The sequence below is a fragment of the Salmo salar genome, chromosome ssa15 (genome assembly GCF_905237065.1).
Source record: "Salmo salar chromosome ssa15, Ssal_v3.1, whole genome shotgun sequence".
NCBI classification, from domain to species: Eukaryota; Metazoa; Chordata; class Actinopteri; order Salmoniformes; family Salmonidae; genus Salmo; species Salmo salar.
Window position 1 is genome coordinate 68,070,515 of NC_059456.1, and position 27,631 is coordinate 68,098,145.

A 27,631-nucleotide genomic window follows, 5' to 3' on the forward strand; every position below is an offset into this window, starting at 1 on the left:
CACACCACAGCCATGTAAGGACGCTGTGATTTAAAGCCATCTCTCGCACAGCCACCCCAGGAACCAGCCCAGAGCCCAAACCAGTCTTTTGTCCACTAGCATGGCGATATGTTAACAGTGATGATGTGGCGTCAGCCTTTTTCCCCGGTGTTACATACAGATAGCTCTACTACACTGTGTTCTACACATGGTACCGTATAAGACTGTAAATGTCACTCCACTGAAAATCTCTACTGCAAGGCTATATGAGTGTGTACTAGAATATAGTAGTACATACTAGTAGTATATAATAAAATATCCGTTCCAGTGGACCTCTGAGTCATAGGATTTAGTTACACCTGAGATCAGTAGGAACAAGTACGAACGTGTATGCACTCACTCGCTCTGGATAAGAGCGTCTCCTAAATGAATCAAATGTAAATCACGTTTATGACCACCTCTCCCTAGCAACCACCCTTTGACCAATCAGAACACGCCAAGGGACCAGGACAGGTCCAAAGTGGGACCAAAATGACAGATGAAAGAAAGAGCAGGAATTGGAGAAAGCTGCTAAAAAGACTGATCGAAAACAAAGAGAGAGAGAGGGATGAGAAAACAAAGAGACAGAGAGAGAGGGGGATGAGAAAACAAAGAGACAGAGAGAGAGAGGGATGAGAAAACAAAGAGAGAGAGAGAGAGGGATGAGAAAACAAAGAGACAGAGAGAGAGGGATGAGAAAACAAAGAGACAGAGAGACAGGGATGAAAAAACAAAGAGACAGAGAGAGAGAGGGATGAGAAAACAAAGAGACAGAGAGAGAGAGGGATGAGAAAACAAAGAGACAGAGAGAGAGAGGGATGAGAAAACAAAGAGACAGAGAGAGAGAGGGATGAGAAAACAAAGAGACAGAGAGAGAGGGATGAGAAAACAAAGAGACAGAGAGACAGGGATGAAAAAACAAAGAGACAGAGAGGGATGAGAAAACAAAAAGAGAGAGAGAGGGATGAGAAAACAAAGAGAGAGAGAGAGGGATGAGAAAACAAAGAGACAGAGAGAGAGGGATGAGAAAACAAAGAGACAGAGAGAGAGGGATGAGAAAACAAAGAGACAGAGAGAGAGGGATGAGAAAACAAAGAGACAGAGAGAGAGGGATGAAAAAACAAAGAGACAGAGAGGGATGAGAAAACAAAAAGAGAGAGAGGGATGAGAAAACAAAGAGACAGAGAGACAGGGATGAGAAAACAAAGAGAGAGAGAGGGATGAGAAAACAAAGAGAGAGAGAGCGGGATGAGAAAACAAAAAGAGAGAGGAAGGGATGAGAAAACAGAGAGAGAGAGAGAGGGATGAGAAAACAAAGAGAGAGAGAGAGGGATGAGAAAACAAAGAGAGAGAGAGAGGGATGAGAAAACAAAGAGAGAGAGAGAGGGATGAGAAAACAAAGAGACAGAGAGAGAGGGATGAGAAAACAAAGAGACAGAGAGAGGGATGAGAAAACAAAGAGAGAGAGATGAGAAAACAGAGAGAGAGAGGGATGAGAAAACAAAGAGAGAGAGAGGGATGAGAAAACAAAGAGACAGAGAGAGAAAGTGAAAAGAAAAGAGAGAGACAGAGTGAAGAGAAAAGAGAGACAGAGAGACAGAGTGAAGAGAAAAGAGAGAGACAGAGAGACAGAGTGAAGAAAAAAGAGAGACAGAGAGAGAGTGAAGAGAAAAGAGAGACAGAGAGAGAGTGAAGAGAAAAGAGAGACAAGAGAGACAGAGTGAAGAGAAAAGAGAGACAGATAGAGTGAAGTGAAAAAAGAGAGACAGAGAGAGAGAGGGAAGAGAAAAGAAAGACAGAGAGAGAGAGGGAAGAGAAAAGAGAGAGACAGAGAGAGAGAGGGAAGAGAAAAGAGAGAGACAGAGAGAGAGAGAAGGAAGAGAAAAGAAAGAGAGAGAGAGAAAAACATTCAGTCCTCACGTGAGAGAGATGGAGAGGTGGAACCTCTGGCGGAGGCCTCGGAACATGATAAATGACTTGGGGGGGAAGGAGCGTGCGGGGACAGCGCAGTAGGGCCGCTCGCACCCTCCTGCGGGGCACTCGCAGCGGAACCCCCCTCCAGACAGCTCCCTGCACGTCCCCCCATTCCGACACACCCCAGGGACACAGCGACCCTGACGCCTGTCCCACTCACACCGCTCGCCTGGGAAGGAGAGGGGACACAGGTTACTATACATACAGACCATACACACAATACCGTACACTACAGCCCTAATCAACACAAATACAGAAACCTAAATGGTCCACGTAGTATCCGAACTATATGGACCTTACAACAGACATAAAAGCAAAAACAAAGGACAATAAGCACAAATACAAATACACCTAATACACACATAAACAGAACCAGGGAATATAACAGTCAGAGTCATGTGAGTCCAACATCCCAGCTAGAGGCCTAGACTCCCCAGTTTAGAGGCCTGTTGAGGTCCACAGAGACATGCTGATCATGTTAAACCTGCAGGCTAGGCCTTTTGTACGGCGGGCCTGATGTTGTCTCAGGGTTGGCACAGTGTTTGTGTTCAGCGTCGAGGCACTACTGGGGTGAATGAAGCCACCGGCATTGGTTTAAAAACCAACCACTAGCCAGATAATGTTGCTTTGTGGACGAGACTGCAGAGTGCCCTGGATTTTTCCTCGTGCAAGTACTGTATGTTTCCTCACGCACAAATGGACACACGCTGACACGCACACAAACTGACTGACTGTACCCCCCGGGATGATGGGTAAGGTGTTAAAACATCCAGGGTTCTGCGCCTAAAAGCATCAAGAGTTTAAACGGCTTTCATCCCTTTTTCCTCCTTCCTCCCTCCCCCCTCCCTCGTTTCTATTCCCCCGGACCCCCAGGCAGCAGCACTCACTGCCAGCTGGTCCTGCCAAACACACACCAACACTACAAATCACCCCCAGGACACACACACACACACACACACACACACACACACCAATTACATTATGTTTCTCTCTCTCTTTCTCGCACTTGCATGCTCACACACACAGACACACACACACACACATACATGCACGCAAGCACACACACACTGACTAATTAATATTAAAATAAATAAACAGACATTAATAATCTTGAATTATTTGTCTGGTGAGACAGACAGACAGACAGACAGACAGACAGACAGACAGACAGACAGACAGACAGACAGACAGACAGACAGACAGACAGACAGACAGACAGACAGACAGACAGACAGACAGACAGACAGACAGACAGACAGACAGACAGACAGACAGACAGACAGACAGACAGACAGACAGACAGACAGACAGACAGACAGACAGACAGACAGACCAGAGCTAAGATCAGCTCTTTCCTCCACCCCGGCAAAGACCAGAACATTCTTTTCACTTTACTGACTCTCCTATCATTTTCTACTGTACAAATCTGCACTCACTCAACACACTGAAGGCCCACTCAAAAAAAGGACAGGGAGCAGAGATCAGCTTCTACATTCATATTCTCCACAGACGTACACAGATAAAGAGCAATTACTGTACAATTGCTCTCCCTAAGATGAAAAGATTGCACTTACGCTCTCCATTCTATCAGTGCTTCTCTAACTGTCTTTCCTACGGAAAAACGGAGCACTATTTCTGTTCTTCCTCCCTACTCTCACCTCTCCCTTTTCTTCTCCCCACGCCCCAGTCCATCCTGACTTCCCCTCTTCCTCTCGTCCTCCCTCGTTCCCTCATCCCTATTCCTGCACATCCTTGAAACAATCTTCCTATTGGCATCGATCCGTTTCTCCCTAGCTCTGCTTTTTATTTCCCCCCCTGTGTTCTATTCCTCGCTCCTCTCTTCCTCATTCTCTCTGTATATCTGTTCCCCCCCCCCTCCAACTAATGCATTCACACCCCTTCCTTCATAGGATGTTTTATTCATCAAAGCCGTCGCTCCCCTACGGCTCCTCAACCTACCCCTTCTTTTGCTCCCACACATGGTACACAGAGGCCGTCTCTCTCTCTCTCTGTCTCTCTCCACCTCCTTCCTTCTCTCTCTCTCTACCTCCTTCCCCCTCACTTTCTCTCTGTCCCTCTCTGCCTCCTTTCCCCCCCATTTCTCCCTCTTTCTCTACCTCCTTCCCTATTCTCTCTCTACATCCTTCTTTCTCTCTCTACCTCCTTCCCCCTCACTTTCTCTCTGTCCCACTCTGCCTCCTTTCCCCCCCATTTCTCCCTCTTTCTCTACCTCCTTCCCTATTCTCTCTCTACATCCTTCTTTCTCTCTCTACCTCCTTCCCCCTCACTTTCTCTCTGTCCCTCTCTGCCTCCTTTCCCCCCCATTTCTCCCTCTTTCTCTACCTCCTTCCCTATTCTCTCTCTGCCTCCTTTACCTCTCTCTTTCCCTCTCTACATCCTTCCCTTCTCTCCCTTTCTCTGCCTGGTTCCGCTCTCTCTGCTTCAGATGCCCCTTCTTCCTATCTTCCCTTCTCTCACTCCCTTTACGTCCTCCTGTTACTCCTGCTACACTCTCCCTCCCTCCTTTATTGCTCTATACCCCAAGTAGATCCTGTCCTTCCTCCATATCTTTTATTATTTCCCTGGACATCTTTCACTCTCTCAATATTAAATGCCTGTGTTAGTTGTCTGCAGTCCTTTGAAACAACACAGCGGCTTTTCCTACCAACACAGGCAATACAGAAAATCATCAAAACCCTCCTCTCTATTTCCCATCAGTCTCTATTTTCTCTTTATCTTTGCAATTCTCTTTCTTCATCCCCCGGGATCTCTCCCTCTCTCTCTCTCTCTCTCTTGTCCTCTCTCCCTAAGTCTCCAACTTCCCTAAAGTCCACGATATAGCTGTATATTTATTTATTCTCTCTCTCTCTCCCTCTCTCCCTCTCTCCCTCCCTCCCTCCCTCCCTCCCTCCCTCCCTCCCTCCCTCCCTCCCTCCCTCCCTCCCTCCCTCCCTCATGAAAGAAAAGTGCTGGCTCATCTCAAGCTTTTTGATCTGGAATGAAAGAGAACATGAAACACCTATAAAATATTCATGAAATCTATTCTCCGTCATAAGACTGTATTGCAGCTATTCCCAGGGGAAGGGAGCAGAGATGGGAAAACACGTGTAGTCCTGCATTCCCTGTGAATGTGAGGATATACTACCAGTCACTGGGACAAACACACACGTTTCAAAACACAGCGACAACAAAACCCCACACAGTTAGACGGACACAGCGAATCAGACAACCCACCTCCACCACCAACCCCCTGCCCTCACCCCCACACACACACGAACAGTGACAAAACACCCGTTAACCGTGTAGTCTACCGGTGTAGTCTTCTCTACAGATGCAGGTGTAGCCCCCTTCCCTGCGAGCACACACCCCTCCGTTGAAACAGGGGTTGGAGTAACACAGGTTGATCTCCGTCTCGCAGTAGTCCCCAGTGAAGCCTGCGGGGCAGCGGCAGCGCAGCCCGGCGATGGGGTGGATGGGCCGGAACAGGACGGAGGGAGAGGAGATGAAGGGAGCAGAGCTGTTGAAGCGAAGCACCGAGACGCACTTCATGTAGTTCTGACACGGCTCCCGCAGACACACGTTGTCGTCGAATGGAAGCACCTGTATTACAACACACACACAGATGGTTTCACTTCAATGGGTGGGTGGGAAATGGAGTGAGAGAGAGAGAGAGAGAGAGAGAGAGAGAGACAGAGATAGAGACAGAGACAGAGGGAGAGACAGAGGGAGAGACAGAGGGAGAGACAGAGACAGTGAGACAGAAAGAGAGAGACAGAGAGAGAGAGAGAGCGAGAGAGAGACAGAGAGAGAGACCGAGAGAGAGACAGAGAGAGAGAGAGAGAGAGAGACGGAGAGGGAGAGACAGAGAAAGAGAGACAGAGAGAGAGAGACAGAGACAGAAACAGAAACAGAGAGAGAGACATAGTGTGTGTGTACATAAATTATGCTCATGTAGATTAATTACAGTAGGTGCTTACATCTACTGTATATGTATGTATTAGTGCAGTAGTGTGTTAGTGTATTAGTGTGTTATGTGTATTAGTGTGTTAGTGTGTAATGACGAATGTCTATTCGCATATATATTCCTGACTGCTCTGTCTGTTTCTCCTCCTTCCCGTACCTCCATCTGTGCCAGGGAGGTGAGGCGAGGCCGGTTGAGGTAGAGTTGCTCTTCCAGGGCTTCGGAGGGGAAGAAATTACCCCCTGGCAGCGCCGCGGTGAAACTAACATTCAGGATGCCCCCCGCCTCGCCGTCCGGCTGGATGTTGAAAACAAACACATCCTCCGGAGGTACGGACAGCACCGCCGACACCCCCTCCAGGAAGTGACCGAGCAGAGGGGACAGGAAGTGGTCCTGGGACATGTTTTGAAGGCGCACCGTCACGCTGCTGCTCAACATGTCCTCTGTGATGATGAGCACTCGGAGGATGCACTGGGCCGAGATGCTGTGGATACCGTCTGGGGGGGGCGTGAGGTTGCAATGTCAGTCTCTAGAGATACATATATTTAGTTAGCATGAGCCGCCGTCTTGCAAGTGCATAATCTTCCCCTGCCCCCACTCACACATACAATTGTGCACACACACACGCACACACACACGCACACACACTTAAATTGTCTATCAGTGCAAAGAGCACATTTATCCTCCCTTTTATCATCCCCTTGTCAAAGGATAATTAGACTACTTTTCCAGAGATTGACCAAATGTATTACTATAAAAGCAATGATGAGAGTACAATATAATCAAATAGATAATATAATTTGAAACCACAAAAGACCCCCAGAGCTTGGTACTGTGGAGTACAACAGAGAAAATAATGAGAGAGAGAGACAGAGGGAGAGAGAGAGAGGGAGACAGAGAGAGACTTGCTTTGGCAATGTAAACATATGTTTCCCATGCCAATAAAGCCCTTGAATTTAATTGAACTGAGAGAGAGAGAGAGAGAGAGAGAGAGAGAGAGAGAGAGAGAGAGAGAGAGAGAGAGAGAGAGAGAGAGAGAGAGAGAAAGAGGGTCGATGGAGCTACGGAAAGAAAAGGTGAGAAAGGAGAGAAAGGAGGCAGAATGAGAATATTGACACGGTGGGGGAGGGGTGTGATGGCAGCTGGTTTGATTACAGGATTATGAGGAGGCTGACTCTGTATTGACCTCACACACACTCGCGTCTCACACACACACACACACACACACACACACACACACACACACACACACACAGACGTTAATAAATGAACAGCCAGAGGGTCGACCAGGATTGTAAGTAGGAAGGCTTAAACCAAAACTAATTTCTCCACGTTCAAGGAATAACATGAGAAAAAACATTGGATATTGGCGACTTTTATAGCAGAATTACTGCTCAGTCGAAGGATGTTACACATTTTGGCTGTCATTGAATAGCTTGCAAAAACACATTTGTAATTACTCCTGATACCCGTTCTTATTGAAATGAGAACTATCGTAGTTAAGAGGATAATCGTGTGTGATTTGGCCCACATGCCTGGCTTCTGTCCAGCAACCAGCTCCGTAGCTAACTCAGAAACAGGTACACACAATGAGCTACAATAGAGGCTAATCCAAAACAGTACCATATAACCGAGCTAGCAGCTAGCTAAGTCAGGAGCAGATAGGCTACAGAGAGTACAAAAATAGCAAAGCTATTAGCTTGCTAACTTAGGAACTGAATTTTGTAACATACAATTTGATAATATAACCCAGCTAACAGCTAGTAGCTAACTCACTCAGAAACAGGTAGCTACAGTGAGTACAAAAGAACTCTGACCTAATGCGTAGCTACTGGCCCTCTGAAGCTAAGCTACCGTTCTAGCGCACGTCGCTCGTCTTTCAACTTTTAGAACCCTCCCCAAACCATAAATGAAAGTTATTTTAGAATTTTTAGCACCGAGGGAAAACAAGTGTTTGTAAATGACACTTTGTGAGCCTCTTTTTGCTCCTACCCATGTTTTCGTGTCATGACTTGACACTTCAAACGGAGGAGGGGCGTTTTAGGGGCTCTTCCAGGTAGACTTGGCTAACAGAGCTTTTACAGCCTCCTAGATATAAGAAGTGCTTCCTTTCCTAAAGCTCAGCTGGAAATAGCAAGCTTCCTGCTGCCTATATCAGTAACTACAGTCATATCAGGGGTTGGCCTTTTCAAATGGATGGAAATGATTACAAGTTAACAACATCAGGTGTAGCACAAACACAGTCACCGAGAAAGAAACACACACTACAACCATAGAAAGGCACACATCCATAGCCTGCATGCATTCACACTCTTGCACGTGTGAACACACACACATTACAGGCAGTGGTCTGACATGATTTCTGCGCTCTGTTTGTTTTAAAAGCCCTTCTCCCCCTGAGGTCTGAACACTCATTACTCTCAGTGCAGAACGGAATAAGCCACACAGTAAAAAGGGCTCTTTCTCTGCAGGCTTACACTGCATCTTTACGATACATTAAACCCCACTCACACACACACACACAAACACAGATACACACACACACACACGCTTACACAAAAATGTACACACACACACACACACACACACATTACTCTACCATATTACAAAGACACATAAGGCATAAGCATAAAAATCCATTGTACTTAGACAGATGCGTAAAGTCTCAATGATCTTAACTACACATTATCCTCCTTATTCCTACCCAGATGTACCAGGTCACATGGAAGGTACACTACATGGCCAAAAGTATGTGGACGCCTGCTCGTCGAACATCTCGTTCCAAAACCATGGGCATTAACATGGAGTTGGTCCCCTCTTTGATGCTATAACAGCCTCCACTCTTCTGGGAAGGCTTTCCACTAGATGTTGGAACATTGCTGCGGGGACTTCCATTCAGCCACAAGAGCATTAGTGAGGTCGGGCACTGATGTCTGGCGATTAGGCCTGGCTCGCAGTCGGTGTTCCAATTCCTCCCAAAGGTGTTCGGTGGGGTTGAGGTCAGGGCTCTGTGCAGGCCAGTCAAGTTCTTCCACACCGATCTCGACAAACCATTACTGTTCAGACCTCGCTTTGTGCATGGAGGCATTGTCATGCTGAACAGGAAAGGGCCTTCCCCAAACTGTTGCCACAAAGTTGGAAGCACACAATTGTCTAGAATGTCAGTGTATGCTGTAGCATTAAGATTTCCCTTCACTGGAACTAAGGGGCCTAGCTTGAACCATGAAAAACAGCCCCAGACCATTATTCCACCTCCACCAAACTTTACAGTTGGAACTTTGCATTCGGGTAGGTAGTGTTCTCCTGGCATTCGTCAAACCCAGATTTGTTATTTGGACTGCCAGATGGTGAAGCGTGATTCATCACTCCACTTTCCACTGCTCCAGAGTCCAATGGTGGTAAGCTTTACACCACTCCAGCCGATGCTTGGCATAGCGTATGGTGATCTTCGGCTTATGTGCGGCTGCTCAGCTATGGAAAACCATTTCATAAAGCTCCTGACAAACAGATCTTGTGCTGACGTTGCTTCCAGTGTCAGTTTGGAACTCGGTAGTGAATGTTGCAACCAAGGACAGACAATTTTTACACGTTCCGCGCTTCAGCGGTCCTGTTCTGTGAGCTTTTGTGGCCTACCTATTAAGCCGTTGTTGCTCCTAGACGATACCAGCAGAAAGGGCAGAAACTTTACGAACTGACTTGTTGGAAAGGTGGCATCCTATGACGGTGCCAAGTTGAAAGTCACTGAGATTTTCAGTAAGGTCATTCTACTGCTAATGTTTGTCTATGGAGACTGCATGGCTGTGTTCTCGATGTTATACATTTTATACACAGCAACAGGTGTGGCTAAAATAGCCAAATCCACTAACTTGAAGGGGTGTCCACATACTTTTGTGTATATAGTGTAGTTGACAACTACTGTATGTACATAATGAGAAATGACTCGTTGACTATACTGTACTTACACACACAGACAAACACACACACACACACACACACACACACACACACACACAAAAATACGCCTGAACACTCCCTACAGGACGTATTTATGTGTGTTGAATAAGTAAAGGATGATGCTGACAGAGGAAAGAGAGGGAGTATTGAACCCTGCTGTCTCTTGTGTTTAGTAAAGGGCATTACAGAGGTATTATATAATGGGAAAATCCTATAACTGGAGCAGGAAGAGAAGGATCTCTTTACGGACACTGTAAACTGTGTGAACTCTTGCCATCCCATGCACGACCAGTCAAGAACACAATTACATATGTTGGACGGTAAACAAAAGCGTACAACGCACATTTTAAAACCCCCTAGAGTCAATCTAGGTAACATAATCAAAATCCGTTAGTTTAAGCTAGAAATATCTGTTGTTTTGCATTGATTGCGTCTCAATCCATCACATCCACCTGTGTTGCACTTCCGCATCTGAGGTGAAAGGTCGCAGAGCTAGAGCGGTGTTTGTCAGACCATGAGACATCCCTAAAATAGGTCTTCTCACTTAAAAGTCTGTAGCGTCCGAAATGGTTTGAAATACTAACTATTACAACCACTCCATGGGAAAAGTGTTAGGGGACTCGTCGATGTGCCTAGCATGTCTACCTCATTTCTACCAGCATGCCACCTGTGAAACTATCAGCGAAAATACTCTAGACCACCTTTACTCCATACACAGAGGGGCATTCAAAGCTCTCCCTCACCCTCCATTTGGCAAATCGGACCATAATCCTATCCTCCTGATTCCTGCTTACAAGCACAAACTCAAACAGGAAGTACCCGTGACGCTCTCAATACGGAAGTGGTCCGATGAATTGGATGCTAAGCTACGGGACTGTTTCACTAACACAGACTGGAACATGTTCCGGGATTCATCCGATGGCATTGAGGAGTTTATCACATCAGTCTCCGGCTTCATTAACAAGTGCATCGACAACGTTGTCCCCACAGTGACTGTACGTACGTACGTACATATCCCAACCAGAAGCAAGGATTACAGGCAACATTACAGGCTAGAGCTGCCGCTTTCAATGAGAGGGACACTAACCCGGACCCTTATAAGAAATCCTGCTACGCCCTCTGACGTCATCAAACAGGACTAAGATTGAATCCTACAACACCGGCTCTGACACTCGTAGGATGTGGTAGGGCTTGGACAAAAGGAACACCTGCGTGAGAATGCTGACTACATACAGCTCAGCGTTCAACACCATAGTGCCTTCCAAGCTCGTCACTCAGGGACTGAACACCTCCCTCTGCAACTGGATCCTGGACTTCCTGACTTCCTGGCCCCTCAGGGTTGCATGCTTAGTCTCCTCCTGTACTCCCTGTTCACCCACGACTGTGTGGCTGCGCAGGACTCCAAAACCATCATAAAGTTTGCCGACAGACAACAGTGGTAGGCCTGATAACCGACAACAATGAGACAGCCTATAGGGAGGAGGTCAGTAAAACAAAGGAGCTGATCGTGCACTACAGGAAACGGGTTGCCGAACACATCCCCATTCACATCGATGGGGCTGTAGTAGAGCGGGTCGAGAGCTTAAAGTTCCTTGGTGTCCACATCACTAAGGATCTATCATGGTTCAAACACACCAACACAGTCGTGAAGAGGGCACAACAACACCTCTTCTCCCTCAGGAGGCTGAAAAGATTTGGCATGGGCCCTCTTATCCTCAAAAGGTTATACAGCTGCACCCCCGAGAGCATCTTGACTGGCTGCATCACCGTTTGGTACGGCAACTGCTTGGCATCCGACTGCAAGGTGCTACAAAAGGTAGTGCTTATGGCCTAGTATATCACTGCGGCCGAGCTCTCTGCCATCCAGGACCTTTATACCAGGCGGTGTCAGAGGAAGACCCAAAAAATTGTTAAATACTCCAGCCACCCAAGTCATAGACCGTTCTTTCTGCTACCGCACGGCAAGTGGTACTGATGCACCAAGTCTGGAACCAACAGGACCCTGAACAGCTTCTACTCCCAAGCCATAAGACTTCTAAACAAGACTGCTAAATAGGTCATCAAATGGCTACCTGGACTACCTGCATTGATCCTTTTTTGCACGAACACACTAACTCTTTTGCACATATGCGGCTGCTACTGTCTATGATCTATCCTGTTGCCTAGTCACTTTACCCCTACCTATATGTACAGTACATAGCTACCTCAATTACCTCGTACCCCTGCATGTCGACTCGGTACTGGTACTCCCTGTATATATCCATGTTATTTTCTACTCCCTGTATATAGCCATGTTATTTTCTACTCCCTATATATAGCCATGTTATTTTCTACTCCCTATATATAGCCATGTTATTTTCTACTCCCTATATATAGCCATGTTATTTTCTACTCCCTATATATAGCCATGTTATTTTCTACTCCCTATATATAGCCATGTTATTTTCTACTCCCTGTATATAGCCATGTTATTTTCTACTCCCTATATATAGCCATGTTATTTTCTACTCCCTATATATAGCCATGTTATTTTCTACTCCCTATATATAGCCATGTTATTTTCTACTCCCTATATATAGCCATGTTATTTTCTACTCCCTATATATAGCCATGTTATTTTCTACTCCCTATATATAGCCATGTTATTTTCTACTCCCTGTATATAGCCATGTTATTTTCTACTCCCTATATATAGCCATGTTATTTTCTACTCCCTATATATAGCCATGTTATTTTCTACTCCCTGTATATAGCCATGTTATTTTCTACTGCCTATATATAGCCATGTTATTTTCTACTCCCTATATATAGCCATGTTATTTTCTACTGCCTATATATAGCCATGTTATTTTCTACTGCCTATATATAGCCATGTTATTTTCTACTCCCTGTATGTAGCCATGTTATTTTCTACTGCCTATATATAGCCATGTTATTTTCTACTCCCTGTATGTAGCCATGTTATTTTCTACTGCCTATATACAGCCATGTTATTTTTACTCGTTATTTCCATTCGTTATTCACTATGTATTTATTCCTCGTTTCACTATTTCTATTTTCTAAACTTGAACTTGGAACATAAGTAAGTGTTTCACTGTCAGTCTACACCTGTTGTCTACGAAGCATGTGACAAATACAACTGATTTAATGCTCATTTGCCTTTCCTCTCCAAAGCTCTCTGTCTACACCCATACGTACTGTGCAGACACACACAAACACAGATACACATGCAAGCACTCGCGCACGCACACACACAAAAGAGGGGAAGTGGTGTTGTGTGTTGGTGCCCCAGGGAAGGAAAGACAGACAGATGGACGGAGACAGATATCAGATGAGTACAGGCCTGGCCTGCTGTCCTGCTGGGATCTTAGACCAACTATATTACATCTTAATCTCCCCTCTCTCTAGTCTTAGTAAAGAGCAGGGAGATAGAGAGAGAGAGAGCATGAGAGCCAAAGAGAGACAGAGAGAGAGAATGAGAGAGAGAGAGAGAGAGAGAGAGAGAGAGAGAGAGAGCCAGAGAGAGAGAGAGAGAGAGAGAGAGAGAGAGCGAGAGAGAGAGAGAGAGCATGAGAGCCAAAGAGAGAGGGAGAGGGAATGAGAGAGAGAGAGAGAGAGAGAGAGAGAGAGAGAGAGAGAGAGGGAGAGGGAATGAGAGAGAGAGAGAGAGAGAGAGAGAGAGGGAGAGGGAATGAGAGAGAGAGAGAGAGAGAGAGAGAGAGAGAGAGAGAGAGAGAGAGAGAGAGAGAGAGAGAGAAAGCGAGAGATTGATGGTAAAGGGGAGAAGAGAGGGGAGGAAGAGCCAGGCAGGAAGACACAGACAGCAGCGCACACAATGAATCTGACAGACTTGCTCTCAGACTGACTGTATTTCATTATAATCTCATAACACTCCACTCCTAGAGGAGAGGAGTCGGCTGAGAGAGGCTGAATAAAAGCTCTGTAAATAGACCAGCAGGTCACACAAAAAAAACACTGGCCATATAAAAGCTCTTTAACGAACTAAAAATGCATGACTGTTGTATAGTAAAATAAATCGTAAACCATCCTTACCAGGAAGTTTATAATTTCATGCCCCATATCGCCTCTTTCATTTAATTCTCAAAAATAACATAAATCATGGAACAAGAGCCTAAGTATTTCAAATACCCCTCATTCGCATTTTCTGACAGGCCCTTCCCACACCCTCCCTCCCCCACACACACACACAAACCAACACCCACCCTCTCAGACACACACACACAAACCAACACCCACCCTCCCTCTCAGACACACACACACAAACCAACACCCACCCTCACTCTCAGACACACATACACAAACCAACACCCACCCTCACTCTCAGACACACACACACAAACCAACACCCACCCTCCCTCTCAGACACACACACACAAACCAACACCCACCCTCACTCTCAGACACACACACACAAACCAACACCCACCCTCACTCTCAGACACACACACACAAACCTACACCCACCCTCACTCTCAGACACACACACACAAACCAACACCCACCCTCACTCTCAGACACACACACACAAACCAACACCCACCCTCACTCTCAGACACACACACACAAACCAACACCCACCCTCACTCTCAGACACACACACACAAACCAACACCCACCCTCCCTCTCAGACACACACACACAACCAACACCCACCCTCCCTCTCAGACACACACACACAAACCAACACCCACCCTCACTCTCAGACACACACACACAAACCAACACCCACCCTCACTCCCCCACACACACACACAAACCAACACCCACCCTCTCTCCCCCACACACACACACAAACCAACACCCACCCTCACTCTCAGACACACACACACAAACCAACACCCACCCTCTCTCCCCCACACACACACACAAATCAACACCCACCCTCTCTCCCCCACACACACACACAAACCAACACCCACCCTCTCTCCCCCACACACACACAAACCAACACCCACCCTCACTCTCAGACACACACACACAAACCAACACCCACCCTCTCTCCCCCACACACACACACAAACCAACACCCACCCTCACTCTCAGACACACACACACAAACCAACACCCACCCTCTCTCCCCACACACACACACAAACCAACACCCACCCTCACTCTCAGACACACACACACAAACCAACACCCACCCTCTCTCCCCCCACACACACACACAAACCAACACCCACCCTCTCTCCCCCACACACACACACAAACCAACACCCACCCTCCCTCTCAGACACACACACACAAACCAACACCCACCCTCACTCTCAGACACACACACACAAACCAACACCCACCCTCACTCTCAGACACACACACACACACAAACCAACACCCACCCTCTCTCCCCCACACACACACACAAACCAACACCCACCCTCACTCTCAGACACACACACACAAACCAACACCCACCCTCCCTCTCAGACACACACACACAAACCAACACCCACCCTCACTCTCAGACACACACACACAAACCAACACCCACCCTCACTCTCAGACACACACACACACAAACCAACACCCACCCTCACTCTCAGACACACACACACAAACCAACACCCACCCTCACTCTCAGACACACACACACAAACCAACACCCACCCTCACTCTCAGACACACACACACAAACCAACACCCACCCTCACTCTCAGACACACACACACAAACCAACACCCACCCTCACTCTCAGACACACACACACAAACCAACACCCACCCTCACTCTCAGACACACACACACAAACCAACACCCACCCTCTCTCCCCCACACACACACACAAACCAACACCCACCCTCACTCTCAGACACACACACACAAACCAACACCCACCCTCACTCTCAGACACACACACACACAAACCAACACCCACCCTCACTCTCAGACACACACACACAAACCAACACCCACCCTCACTCTCAGACACACACACACAAACCAACACCCACCCTCACTCTCAGACACACACACACAAACCAACACCCACCCTCACTCTCAGACACACACACACACAAACCAACACCCACCCTCACTCTCAGACACACACACACAAACCAACACCCACCCTCACTCTCAGACACACACACACAAACCAACACCCACCCTCACTCTCAGACACACACACACAAACCAACACCCACCCTCTCTCCCCCACACACACACACAAACCAACACCCACCCTCACTCTCAGACACACACACACAAACCAACACCCACCCTCCCTCTCAGACACACACACACAAACCAACACCCACCCTCACTCTCAGACACACACACACAAACCAACACCCACCCTCCCTCTCAGACACACACACACAAGCCATCTCTTTCACACACATCTCTCTCTCCCCCTCCCTCTCTCACACATCCAGCCACACTTTCTCCCTCTGTCTCTCACCTGTGACAGTGATGAGCATGGGGGCCACCAAGGCTCTGTTGTTGTCCAGCTTGCGGCTCAGCCGGATCTCTCCGCTGCTGTGGTTGAGCAGCAGCAGGTGTAGGTCGTTTCCCCGGGTAATGGAGTAGTACAGGTGGTCTGACACGTCAGGGTCGTGGGCCGGCACCCGGCCGATCACGTCGCTGGGGAAACTGTTGGAGCGGTTGGACACAAAGTTGTTGAAGATGATCTGGAAGTCCTGGAGCTGGGGCTGGTTGTCGTTCTGGTCCACCAGCCGGATGCGCACCGTGGCCCGGCTCACCAGGGGGGCTGAGGTGGCCTGGACCACGATCACGTACTCAGAGTGGGCCTCGTAGTCCAGGTCTATGAGGGAGGTGAGCTCCCCAGAGAAGATGTCCATCTGGAAGATCTCAGGGATGTTACCTTCTACGATTTGATACATGATCTGGGCATTGGTCCCCTCGTCTGGGTCTGTGGCTGTGATCTGGGCCACCACCGACCCCACGGCGCTGTTCTCCTTCACCAGAACCTCAAAGTCGTCTGCCGGGAACACAGGAGCGTTGTCGTTGACGTCGAGAACCGTCACCTGGATGTGGACGGGCGTCCGCTGGGGAGGCACACCACGGTCCACGGCGTACGCCGTCAGCTCATAGAATGGAACACTCTCGCGGTCCAGACGACGGACCGTGCGTACGATGCCCGATGTGGGCTCGATGGTGAAGTCTCCGTCACCGTCCTCCCCATTCTGGAAGGTGTACTGGACACGGCCGTTGGCATGGGCATCTCGGTCCATTGCGGATATCTGTAGGACACTAGTGAAGGGTGGGGTGTCTTCACTGACGGTGCCCTGGTACCTGGGGCTGAGGAACTGTGGTGCGTTGTCGTTCACATCGTTCACATTCACCTCTACGTAGGTGGTGTCAGACTTCTGTGGGATGCCGTTGTCCCGGGCGGTGATGGCCAGAGTGTAGGTCATCTGGTCCTCGTAATCCAGCTCGGCTTGCAGGGTGATGGCTCCGCTGGACGGGTCAATGCGGAACTGGGGGATGTTGTCTTCCAGGAAGTAGGTGATGCGAGAGTTTTCGCCAACGTCATCATCCGTGGCGCTGATGACCACGACCGTGCTGCCCGGGGGGCGGTCCTCGTTCACGGTCACAGAGTAGTGAGCGCTCTGGAACACGGGCCGGTGTGTGTTGGCGTCCGTGATGTTGACGTGGACCTGGCACGTGTCATGTAGCGTGCGGTCGGAAGCCGTCACAGTCAGAACGTATCGGCGCTCCTGTTTGTAGTCGAGCGGCAGTGCTAGAGAGAGCATCCCCGACCCTCCGGCTGTGCTTATGGCAAAGCGGTTACGCGTGTTGCCCCCCGTGATCTGATAGGTGACCGCACTGTTGACATCACGGTCGACCGCGGTCACAACGACCACACTGGTGCCCACGGCTGCGTCCTCGTTGAGCCTCACAAAGTACTCTTTCTGCAGGAACTCTGGCCTGTTGTCGTTGACATCCATCACTGTTATAGTCACGCTGGCTGTGGCGGAGAGAGGTGGGACGCCGTAGTCTCTGGCCTCCACCCCAAAGGAGAAGTGTTCCACAGACTCCCGGTCGAGAACCATACTGACCGTCACCCAGCCGGTGGCGGAGTTAATGACGAAGGGCGTGTCAGGGCTGGTGCCAGTCAGCCTATACTCCAGACGGGCGTTGTCCCCAGAGTCGGTGTCAATGGCCTGGATGTGGAGGATGGAGCTGCCCACGGGGGCGCTCTCCAGCACTGATGCCTGGAACGGCGTGGACACGAAGATGGGAGGGTTGTCATTGACGTCGGTCACCTGCACGCTGATGATACCTGTGTTATTGGAGAGGGGCGGCCGGCCGTTGTCCTGGGCTCGAACCCTCAGAATGTATTCCCTCTCTGCCTCGAAGTCCAGAGGGGCAACTACCTGGATCTCCCCCGTCACACTGTCGATGGAGAACTGGCCCCGGCTGTTCCCACTGATGATGTTGTAGTGGACGGCCGCGTTGCTATCCTTATCATGGTCCGTAGCGCTCACCCTCAGGATCTCCGAGTGGGGCCGGACGTCCTCCCTGACCGCCACCACATAGCGCTTCTCGCTGAACTGGGGTACGTTGTCGTTCTCGTCCAGCACTGTGATGAAGACCTTAACGATGGCCGAGCGCGGCCCGGGCTCCCTTCCCTGGTCGCTGGCCTCCACGTGGAGGGTGTAGCGCTCGTTGGTCTCCCGATCGACCACACCCCGCGTGGTGATCAGCCCTGAGCGGGGGTCGATCTCAAATGCAGCCCGGGCTGCAGCAGCAGTGTCTCCTATGAAGCGGTAGCGGATGTTGGCGTTGGACGGGGCATCCAGGTCAGTGGCTCGGAGCTGCAGGATGGGGTAGCCCTCCTCCACGTTCTCCCGGATGGTCTCCCGGTACTCTGTGTGCTCAAAGATAGGCGAGTGGTCATTGCGGTCGGCCACAGTGATTGCCACCATGGTGGTGCCAGAGAGGCGTGGAGAGCCGTGGTCTGACGCCGTGACCCGGAAGTAGTGCAGGTCCATGTGCTCCCTGTCCAGCACCTGGGAGGTGGTGATGAGGCCCGTGTCAGGGTCAATGTGGAAGTAGTCAGTGGATCTGCTGTTCATGAGAGGGGCCATGGTGTAGCTGAGCCTGCCTGCTTCACCTGCGTCTGGGTCGGTGGCTGACATGGGTATGACTGAGGTGCCTGGGGGCTGGTTTTCTGGAACCTGCACCTGGAAGTTATACTGGGAGAAGTGAGGGTGTCTGTTGGCAGCTCGGCGAGCGCGCCCCACCACCAAAACCTCTTTCCCTCTGTCCTCCTCACCTTCATCTTCCACGGTCTGCCTTCCCAAGCTTCTCTCTCCCCTTGACCTGTGCCTTTCCTCCTCGTCTTCCTGTGCGCTTTCAGCCTCCTGCCACACTTTCTTCCCCTCCTCTTTTCCTCCTGCTCCACTCTGTGTCTGTGTGAGGCCGGCCCTCTCCTGACCTTTCTCTCCCTCTGCCTCTACAGTTGCATCTGTCTGGGCTGTGGCTCTCTTTGTTATTCTCTCTGACTCCCACTCCTCCACTTCCTCCCACCGTGCCTCTCTGGCCTGTCTCTCTCCCTCCCCCACCTGTAGTTTGCCTCCCCCAGACCCCTCCCGAACCTCGCCCCCCATATGCCTTTCTGGCTGACTGACACCTTCCTGTTGTAATGGCACCAGTTTACCTGATTTTAATTGCGGGCGAGTGGCCCCCTGGACATTAGTTAAGCTGTCGCCTGAGCTGCTGTCAACACAGGCAGTGTAGAGCAATTCTTCAGGGACCAAGCCCAGCTGTGAGCATGGTCCCCTCAGATCCGCTGACGCCTGTCTACTATTTCCACCATTTCTTTCATCATTCATCTGAACATTCTCCTCTTTGTTCTCCTTGTTGTTGTTGTTGTTGTTGTGGTTCTGGTTGTAGTTTCTGATATTGTTATTATTATTGACGCTGTGAACATTCTCCCCAAAAAATGGCTGAAAGTGGTGAGCCGAATTTGCATGTTTACTTGGAGAAAGCTGGGTAGAGGTTTTCATGGGTGCTGTCCATTGTGCCTGTGGTGCTGAACCTATGTGAAGGGGAGGGGGTCTGAAGAGGTGGCTAGTCCGTGGCTGGGAATGTGAGTCTGAGTCACTATCCCGTTTAGTCAGATTGAGCTCCATGGAGAATGAGAAGGGGTTTGTGATAACGAGATCCCTGTGAGTAACACCAGACTTAATTGCACCAGCGTGTACCGAGGCTGATATAGTGAGAGCGGTGATGGAAGAGAATATAGGTGTGACGATAGCTGACTCATTGTGAGCTGGCTCAGACTGAGGATAAGGAACATTGGCTCGAGCAGCCGATTCTGCTGCCTGTATGTCGTCATGGAATAAGGAAAATGAGCTAGTAGAATTTCTGTTTTCATTACCGGTTCCGTTAGATGGCAAACATAGACTATCCGTGATATTTGTGGTGGGGGAAAATTGGATGTCGAGATTACTCACTTCTATGCTTCCCCTGGGACCTATAACGTTGACTGAAAGTCCTCCCCCCACATCCATCCGCTGCAAACCACAACACCTCGTTCCGAGGAGAGACCCCCAGGGTAACCCCTTACTCTCTACCCGGGGTTGAGCGCTCTGTTCTCGGCCTGCCAACACTGATATTCTCTGTGGAGGAGCAGCCGGCTCCTTAAGCTTGGTTGTTAAATAAACAGATGCCAAATCCTTATCCAGATAATTTTTATTCACGTGTTTGTTGCCTTGTGCCTTCCCTCCCTCCCTCCTCCTGCCCAGAACCATGGCATGTCCAGCACTGGGGCTGGCGTGGAGCCTGTCTTGGGTATGCCTGAAATAACAACCTGTGAGGGCCATGGCCCCTTCAGTAATCCCGGGTGACTGGTAACATCTGGCTGCGCTGCCTGCGGTGGCTGAGGTGAGATAGCATGGGCAGGGCCCTTGCGCCACGCTCCTCCCCGTTCTCCCAATGGCTTTAGTAAACGAACGATTACAACCATCACTGGTGAGATCGATAACATTGTGACTACTTAAATGAGAACAAGCACCGGTGGCCACCTCGCCGGCGTCCAAAACATTATTGCCCAAATGAGCGTGAGGAGGGCCCCATGGCAGCTGTCCAGGTGGTTGCTTAGCTGTGGATATTTGCTGTGTTGGGGGAAGTGACCGGTGAAGGGTCCTTGTACACCTTTCAGAAGCCCCTCGAACGTCTCTAGTAATCTCCGGCGACTCGCTCTCAGGTCCCTGGTGTTGGCCGCGCACAAAGACTCTCCCTGTGTCGGGTTTGGCGGGCGGCAGACAGGGTGGTGACCGCGCGCAAACTCTAGTCCTTTGTATAAACCGCTTTTTGGCCTTTTGAACCCGCGAAGAGAAAACAAGTAAAACAACGCCCCTCTCCCCACCGCTGCTCCTGCTCCTACCTGCAGGTTGGGGGTGCCTGACTCCATTCCACGGCCCTCTCGCACCTCCTTCTTCGGTGCACAACGGTTCAAAAGGGTCTCCGTGCGCCCCTTGCCATATAAAATGACTCCACACCGGGAATGCTGGTTCCGATGGGAGCAGTCCCGATGGGAGACGTTGTAACGTCCACCTGGGGCAGATCACCGAACCACTGCTGCTCGCCAAGACCCCAGCTTCCCTTGGATGGCTCGGTGTCTCAGGGCAGGGTCCCGGGCTCCAACGACAGGTCCCTGCTAACTTCCCCGGGTTAACCGCGAACAAAGGGCTGAGGAGCAGGTGGAGAAGAAGTGGTGAGAGCAGGCTGGAACCCAGTAGCAGTGCAGCCATTAGTCTGGTAAGATCCTTTCTCCTCTCCCCCTTTCTCCCTCTCACCCCTCTCTCTTTCTCTCTCCCTCGCTCTCGCTCTCTTCGAGTGCGTCTCTCTCTCTTCCGTCGCCGGCTAGGTAGCCAGCTCCAGCGGCACCGCCCGACACCTTCCCCCGCGCTCCCCCGTCTCTCCGTGGGCCCGGGAAGTTGGCATTTACTCGCTGTGTTCGGTAGAACTCGGTCTGTCGGCGTCAGGGGTGCAGCAACTCTCCCTTTCATTCATATCCAACATGGCTCTCAGCACACCCCGGTGGTACTATCCATCCTCGCGTTACGCTCTCCTCCTCTCAACACCCCTCCCCCTCTCGCTGCTCTCATCCTCCACCTCCCTGGTTTATTCCAGCTCGCAGGGCTGTTAAACCACCGTAGCCGCCATATCCACAACTGGAAGGCGACTCGGAACTATATCTCACTCGCATTCATATTTTAGTAAACCCATCTAAAATAAATTTAATTGTATATAGGCTATAGCGGAACATAGTTGCAATTAAGCATATGAAACCTAATGCCATTTTGGTCATATTTATAAATATTTAGGCTTTATCAAATATTAAATTATAACAGAGGGCACTGTAAATTATATTTATTATTGCACATTTTATGTCACTTGTAGCCTAATACATTTTAAAGACAGTTAGGCCTATGTTATATAGCCTACAAAAATGAATTGAGCCCCTCCATGACGTCATGCTCTGCCTACACATCGAGGAGTAATTAGTAGGCTACCTATTCATTGCTTTTCCTTCGATATGGTCATCACCCTTCACTTATTATTTTAATCAAACATGAATTTATACGAATATGACCAGTATATTTCGTTGAATTTACAAAGTGGATTAAAAAGTCGTTGATATGGAAATATTTTTATTCCAAATTCAGTCCACATAATTCATTCTTGATGGTGAATTCTACAACCTAAAATGAAATCCCCACATTTTGGGAAATGGCTGAGGGGGGGAAGGCGTGTCCGGCAGCCTTGACTTGCATCATCGGATGAGTTGTGGCACAAAATAGTTCTGCTATGAAAACCAATCTGTGTTCCTCTCAGTCTGGCTGTCGCCGCCACCACGGTCGGAGCTGACCCACGTATGTTGAAATATTCATGCTCCAACCACAATAATGTAGCGCACAAAAAACCTCAAACACTCGCGCTCTATGTTCTCGCTTCTATCCTTCTCTCAGAGCTGAGAACAGTAAGTCATTACGCGCGAGGAAGCGAGGGGCAGGCAGTCAGCCATGTTGGGTATCATTGCTCGCCTTGCCTGCACACCAACAATAATTGCTGTGAAAAGTAGGTTAGGTTAAACTGGCGAGCCGCCCTCTCCGTGGTTAGGACGGATACATGTCGACCCGCGCAAAGTCGTCTAGACAAACTGGTACTTGTGATATACTGAAATAGTGGGATGAAGAAAATCCAAGTAGGCTACATTATAGGCTATGATTCCATGATTTTCCTACGTTTAATATAAACAATGTATCTGGATATAAACACATTTTTGTATTAATGGAAAGTACCTGAAATGTGAAGTGACACCAAAGCAGGGGGCTGTAAAACTTTATCTGTTCATAATGTAGCCTAAAACCCTGAGCCATGGAGTACTATATGTTCAGCATTTCACCCAAGCTCAGGGTCAATATCATTAACTTAGGAAAGAGGGAAGTAATGAAACAAGACAAAAACGTAATGGGATAGATGGGCAGGCTATGGGAAATGCCAGCATTAAGAAACCATGGACAGCGTCCATATAAACAATGCTGAAAGAAGCCTACAGTAGGAAGCCCTGTCGAACACTTCAACCAAATAACTGTAAGTATGTGGACTACACCATGGATTTCTTTCCGAGGAGAAATTACTAAGCTAACATTCTGGGTCATTTTTAGTAGCGCCATGACCGACCTGATTATATACAGCACCATGGACAGCGGCGTTCCAAATCAGCCTGCTGCATCACTCGGCCCATTTAAGTCCACATAAGACATGTTAAATGATCATTCTTACTCAAAACATTTCACAAGTATTAGCTTTTGTCAAAATTGTAGGAAATTACACCAAAAATAATACAGGCTCAGGCTGTATTATGCAGAGGCCAACCAACTGTACAACATTGCTCTGGCAATGCAACATTCATTTTTAAGAGCAGTAATTAGTCAGCTAAATACACTCCTCTTGGTTAATGCACGTTTAGCACTACGCGGGGTGCTTATGTATGTACACGCATGCGTTTTAGAACGTATAGACACAGCACCCTTTTCAAGATGCGGCTGTGTCCAAATGTAGCTGCCTTGGCTCCCCTCCACGCAACCGTGGATCAATAAGCTCTGACTCCTCACTGGGGGGGTCTCCGAACTGCCGCAAGCCGCCATGCCAGACCCTGCTTTTCAACGGTGCGAGTTGCCATGGGAACAGTGAAAGTGGGGGTACTTTTAGCCTCTGGTGGATTATACCCCTCGGAGGGGTTGAGTGTGCAGGGAGGGAGGGGTGGTGTTGAGGCTTTCTGCACTCATTTTGCCTGCCAGTCACATACTCCGTAATTGCATGCCCCCGGCCCCTCTCTCCTTGTCTGACCAGGCCACGTGCCACAGTCGCCAGATCCTTCCCCCTCCCTGAAATCCTGAGCGGCAGGTGGTAGCGGAGGCCCGGTGTGCATCTGGCCTCGACCGGAAATGATGAGGCAGGAATACATTCATGAGAAGTGACGGAGGTGTGATTGGGACGGACATAGATTAATCGTGTCGTTTGCCAGCCAGTCGCCTGTTGTCATTTACGTCCACAATTTATGCTAGAGGAGGAGGACAAGGCCCTAGCCGTCCTGCCACTCAGACAGGTTGACACAGAGGGTCGCTATCCGGGAAGCCCCCCTCCATCCCTCCCCTCTCTCCGTACAAGTCATGATACCATATGGCGACAGCTGCGTGGCATGTGCGGGGTGATTGTGTGATTCTTGCCACAGCTTATTGGGCCTGTGGTTGCGTATGGATAATAAGCCTCCGCACGCTTCTCTGACTTGAATAGCATACCAAACAGCCGTCAAAAGATAAAGGGCCCTTAGCTCTCCTTGATCTCACAGTTGATTAGTGACATTCATGTATTCATTGGTCCAGACTCAAGTTCTATTGCAACCTGTTTCCCCATCACGTGCATGTTGTGCGCTTTCCTTGCCTTCAATAGAGTCTAAACCAAAAGGATGATGATGTCATTGATTATTTGGGGGAGATTAGCCATATGTGACCAAACCACAGGGCCTGTAGACCTATGTTCATTATCTGACTGCTAGTTTTATAGATTCAGACAGGGGCCTAGAGTTTGCCCAATTTGATCATGATATTACTGATCTGCCATCCTATACACAAAACACATCAATCCACCATTCTGGGTTCCACTATGAATCTAAACAAATTGGACAGATTTCTCTGTCATATAAACATATAAAGCAAATAGAATGAAAATCTCTTGATATGATGAAGAGAGCAGCAGGATCCCTTATACACACACACACACACACACACACACACATATATTCAAGTCACAGAGATTTGTTTATAAAAAGAATGACTGGATGAAGGGAGAGTGGCAGAGAAAGAGAAGTTCATGTTCAGTGTGGGCAAACAACAGTAAACAAATAATTTACAGACTGTGAGAGTCTGTGTGTGTGGGGGGGTTATAGGCCAGCTGTGTGTCCTCTCTTAGTCAGCCAGTGACCCAAATCACAGAATAGAGAGAGAGAGAGAGAGAGAGAGAGAGGCGTGGGGGTGAAGCGTGGGAGAGAGAGTGAGTTGACATTTAAAAAAAAAATAAAAGAGAATGAGGAAAACGAATGCGGCGCAGAAATACATAAAACCTGACATATTTCCTACAGTCCCTGAACAGCTTTTATCACCATTTCTCTCTCACTACACATGCACAACTCCCCCAAGCATATTCCCATAGAATGGATCAAATTGCAAATATCCTAATGAATGTGAACATTCAGGTAAAACACGGATGTAAAAATTCCATTAAATGAAATCATTCACTATGAGGGAACATTCAGGACATAAATCCACATTGGCATATTACCAGTGCCAGATCAAATTGAATCCTCAAAATACAACGTAGAAACACAGAGTCACTGTAATATATAGACTGAGATCTACACTGAGTGTACAAAACATTAGGAACACCTTCCCAGTATTGAGTTGCATCCCTTTTTGCCCTCAGAACAGCCTCAATTCATCGGGGCATGGACTCTACAAAGTGTAAAAAAACTATCCACAGGGATGCTGGCCCATGTTTACTACAATGCTTCCTGCAGTTGTGTCAAGTTGGCTGGAAGTCCTTTGGGTGGTGATTCATTTTTGGTACACACGGGAAACTGTTGAGCATGAAACCCTGCAGCGATGCAGTTCTTGACACTCTCAAACCGGTGCGCCTGGCACCTACTACCATATCCTGTTCAAAGGCACGTAAATCTTGCCCATTCACCCTCTGAATGGCACACATAAGCAATCCATGTCTCAGTTGTCTCAAGACTTAAAAATCCTTCTTTAACTTGTCTCCTCCCCTTCATCTACACTGATTGAAGTGGATTTAACAGGTGACATCAACAAGGGATCATAGCTTTCACCTGGATTCACCTGGTCAGTCTATGTCATGGAAAGAGCAGGTGTTCTTAATGTTTTGTACTCAGTGTATATCAGTAGGCTTTATGAGATCATGAGATTCTAGAGCACTATAATGGGGGCATTTCCACCTGAGACTTACCTCACACCAGTGTGTTGCCAATGTTCATATTAAAAGTGCTAATGTTATTTTTTTAGGGTGGGAAACTGTTTTTTCCATCAGGAGTGTGACACTAAAGACTTGGGGCGAACAGAATCAACAACCTATGCATCAACAAGACTTTGTGAGATGGTGGTAAATGGGCAAGACAAAATATTTATGTGCCTTTGAACGGCGTATGGTAGTAGGTACATAACAATGGCTAACTGAGAATGATTATCACATTGAGAAGGTGGTAATCGTCCACCTTGAGAAGGTTATAATCGTCCACCTTGAGAAGGTGATAATTGTCCACCTTGAGAAGGTGGTAATCGTCCACCTTGAGAAGGTGATAATCATCCACCTTGAGAAGGTGATAATCGTCCACCTTGAGAAGGTGATAATCGTCCACCTTGAGAAGGTGATAATCGTCCACCTTGAGAAGGTGGTAATCGTGCACCTTGAGAAGGTGATAATCATCCACCTTGAGAAGGTGATAATCGTCCACATTGAGAAGGTGGTAATCGTCCACCTTGAGAAGGTGATAATCGTCCACCTTGAGAAGGTGATAATCGTCCACCTTGAGAAGGTGATAATCGTCCACCTTGAGAAGGTGATAATCGTCCACCTTGAGAAGGTGATAATCATCCACCTTGAGAAGGTGATAATCATCCACCTTGAGAAGGTGATAATCGTCCACAGTTAGCCATTGTTATGTAAATGCAGGTAAATGCAGGCTGAAAAGTACCAGTTACCTGGCCTTGCCCTTAGTCAGAGCAGATCCACTGAGGCCAGGGCCCAGTGAAACACTACAGCCGGACCTTGGAGGTGGAAGCAAAAAAGTCCGAGCCTTTTTGGTAAAACACCCCGGGGTAAGTCTCAGGTGGAAAGTTGCCATAACTGCCAGGTCTGAGTTAGCAGAGCCACGGCGCTGTCAGGCTGGATCTACCCCTAACTGGATCAGTCAAGTGAGATCAGGCTGGATGGAGGATCCCTATCACACTACTGTGGTCTGGGTTGCATCAGCCTGGCACCTGGCGGCCGCCGGCCCGGGTCACACTGGATCCATTTCAGACGGGAACCTGACTAATCCAAATTGGATCAGCAGCAGCTGAATGGACAGATGCAGCAGCAAGCTGAATGGACGGATGCAGCAGCAGCTGAATGGACGGATGCAGCAGCAGCTGAATGGACGGATGCAGC

At 48.7% G+C, this 27,631-nt stretch overlaps 1 protein-coding gene across 1 annotated transcript in view; it reads right to left on the minus strand.

Moving 5' to 3' along the window:
- The window catches only part of LOC106572267 (cadherin, EGF LAG seven-pass G-type receptor 3), a 51,189-nt gene extending 29,208 nt beyond the window's left edge, over positions 1-21,981 (minus strand). The window contains exons 1-4 of the mRNA XM_014146319.2: positions 16,329-21,981; positions 6,113-6,450; positions 5,304-5,592; positions 1,939-2,161 (exon numbers count right to left, since the gene is read on the minus strand). Of these exons, the coding sequence (XP_014001794.2) occupies positions 1,939-2,161; positions 5,304-5,592; positions 6,113-6,450; positions 16,329-21,909 (6,431 nt within the window). The 5' untranslated portion in view covers positions 21,910-21,981. The remainder of the gene's footprint in view (positions 1-1,938; positions 2,162-5,303; positions 5,593-6,112; positions 6,451-16,328) is intronic.
- Positions 21,982-27,631: the final 5,650 nt, after the last annotated feature.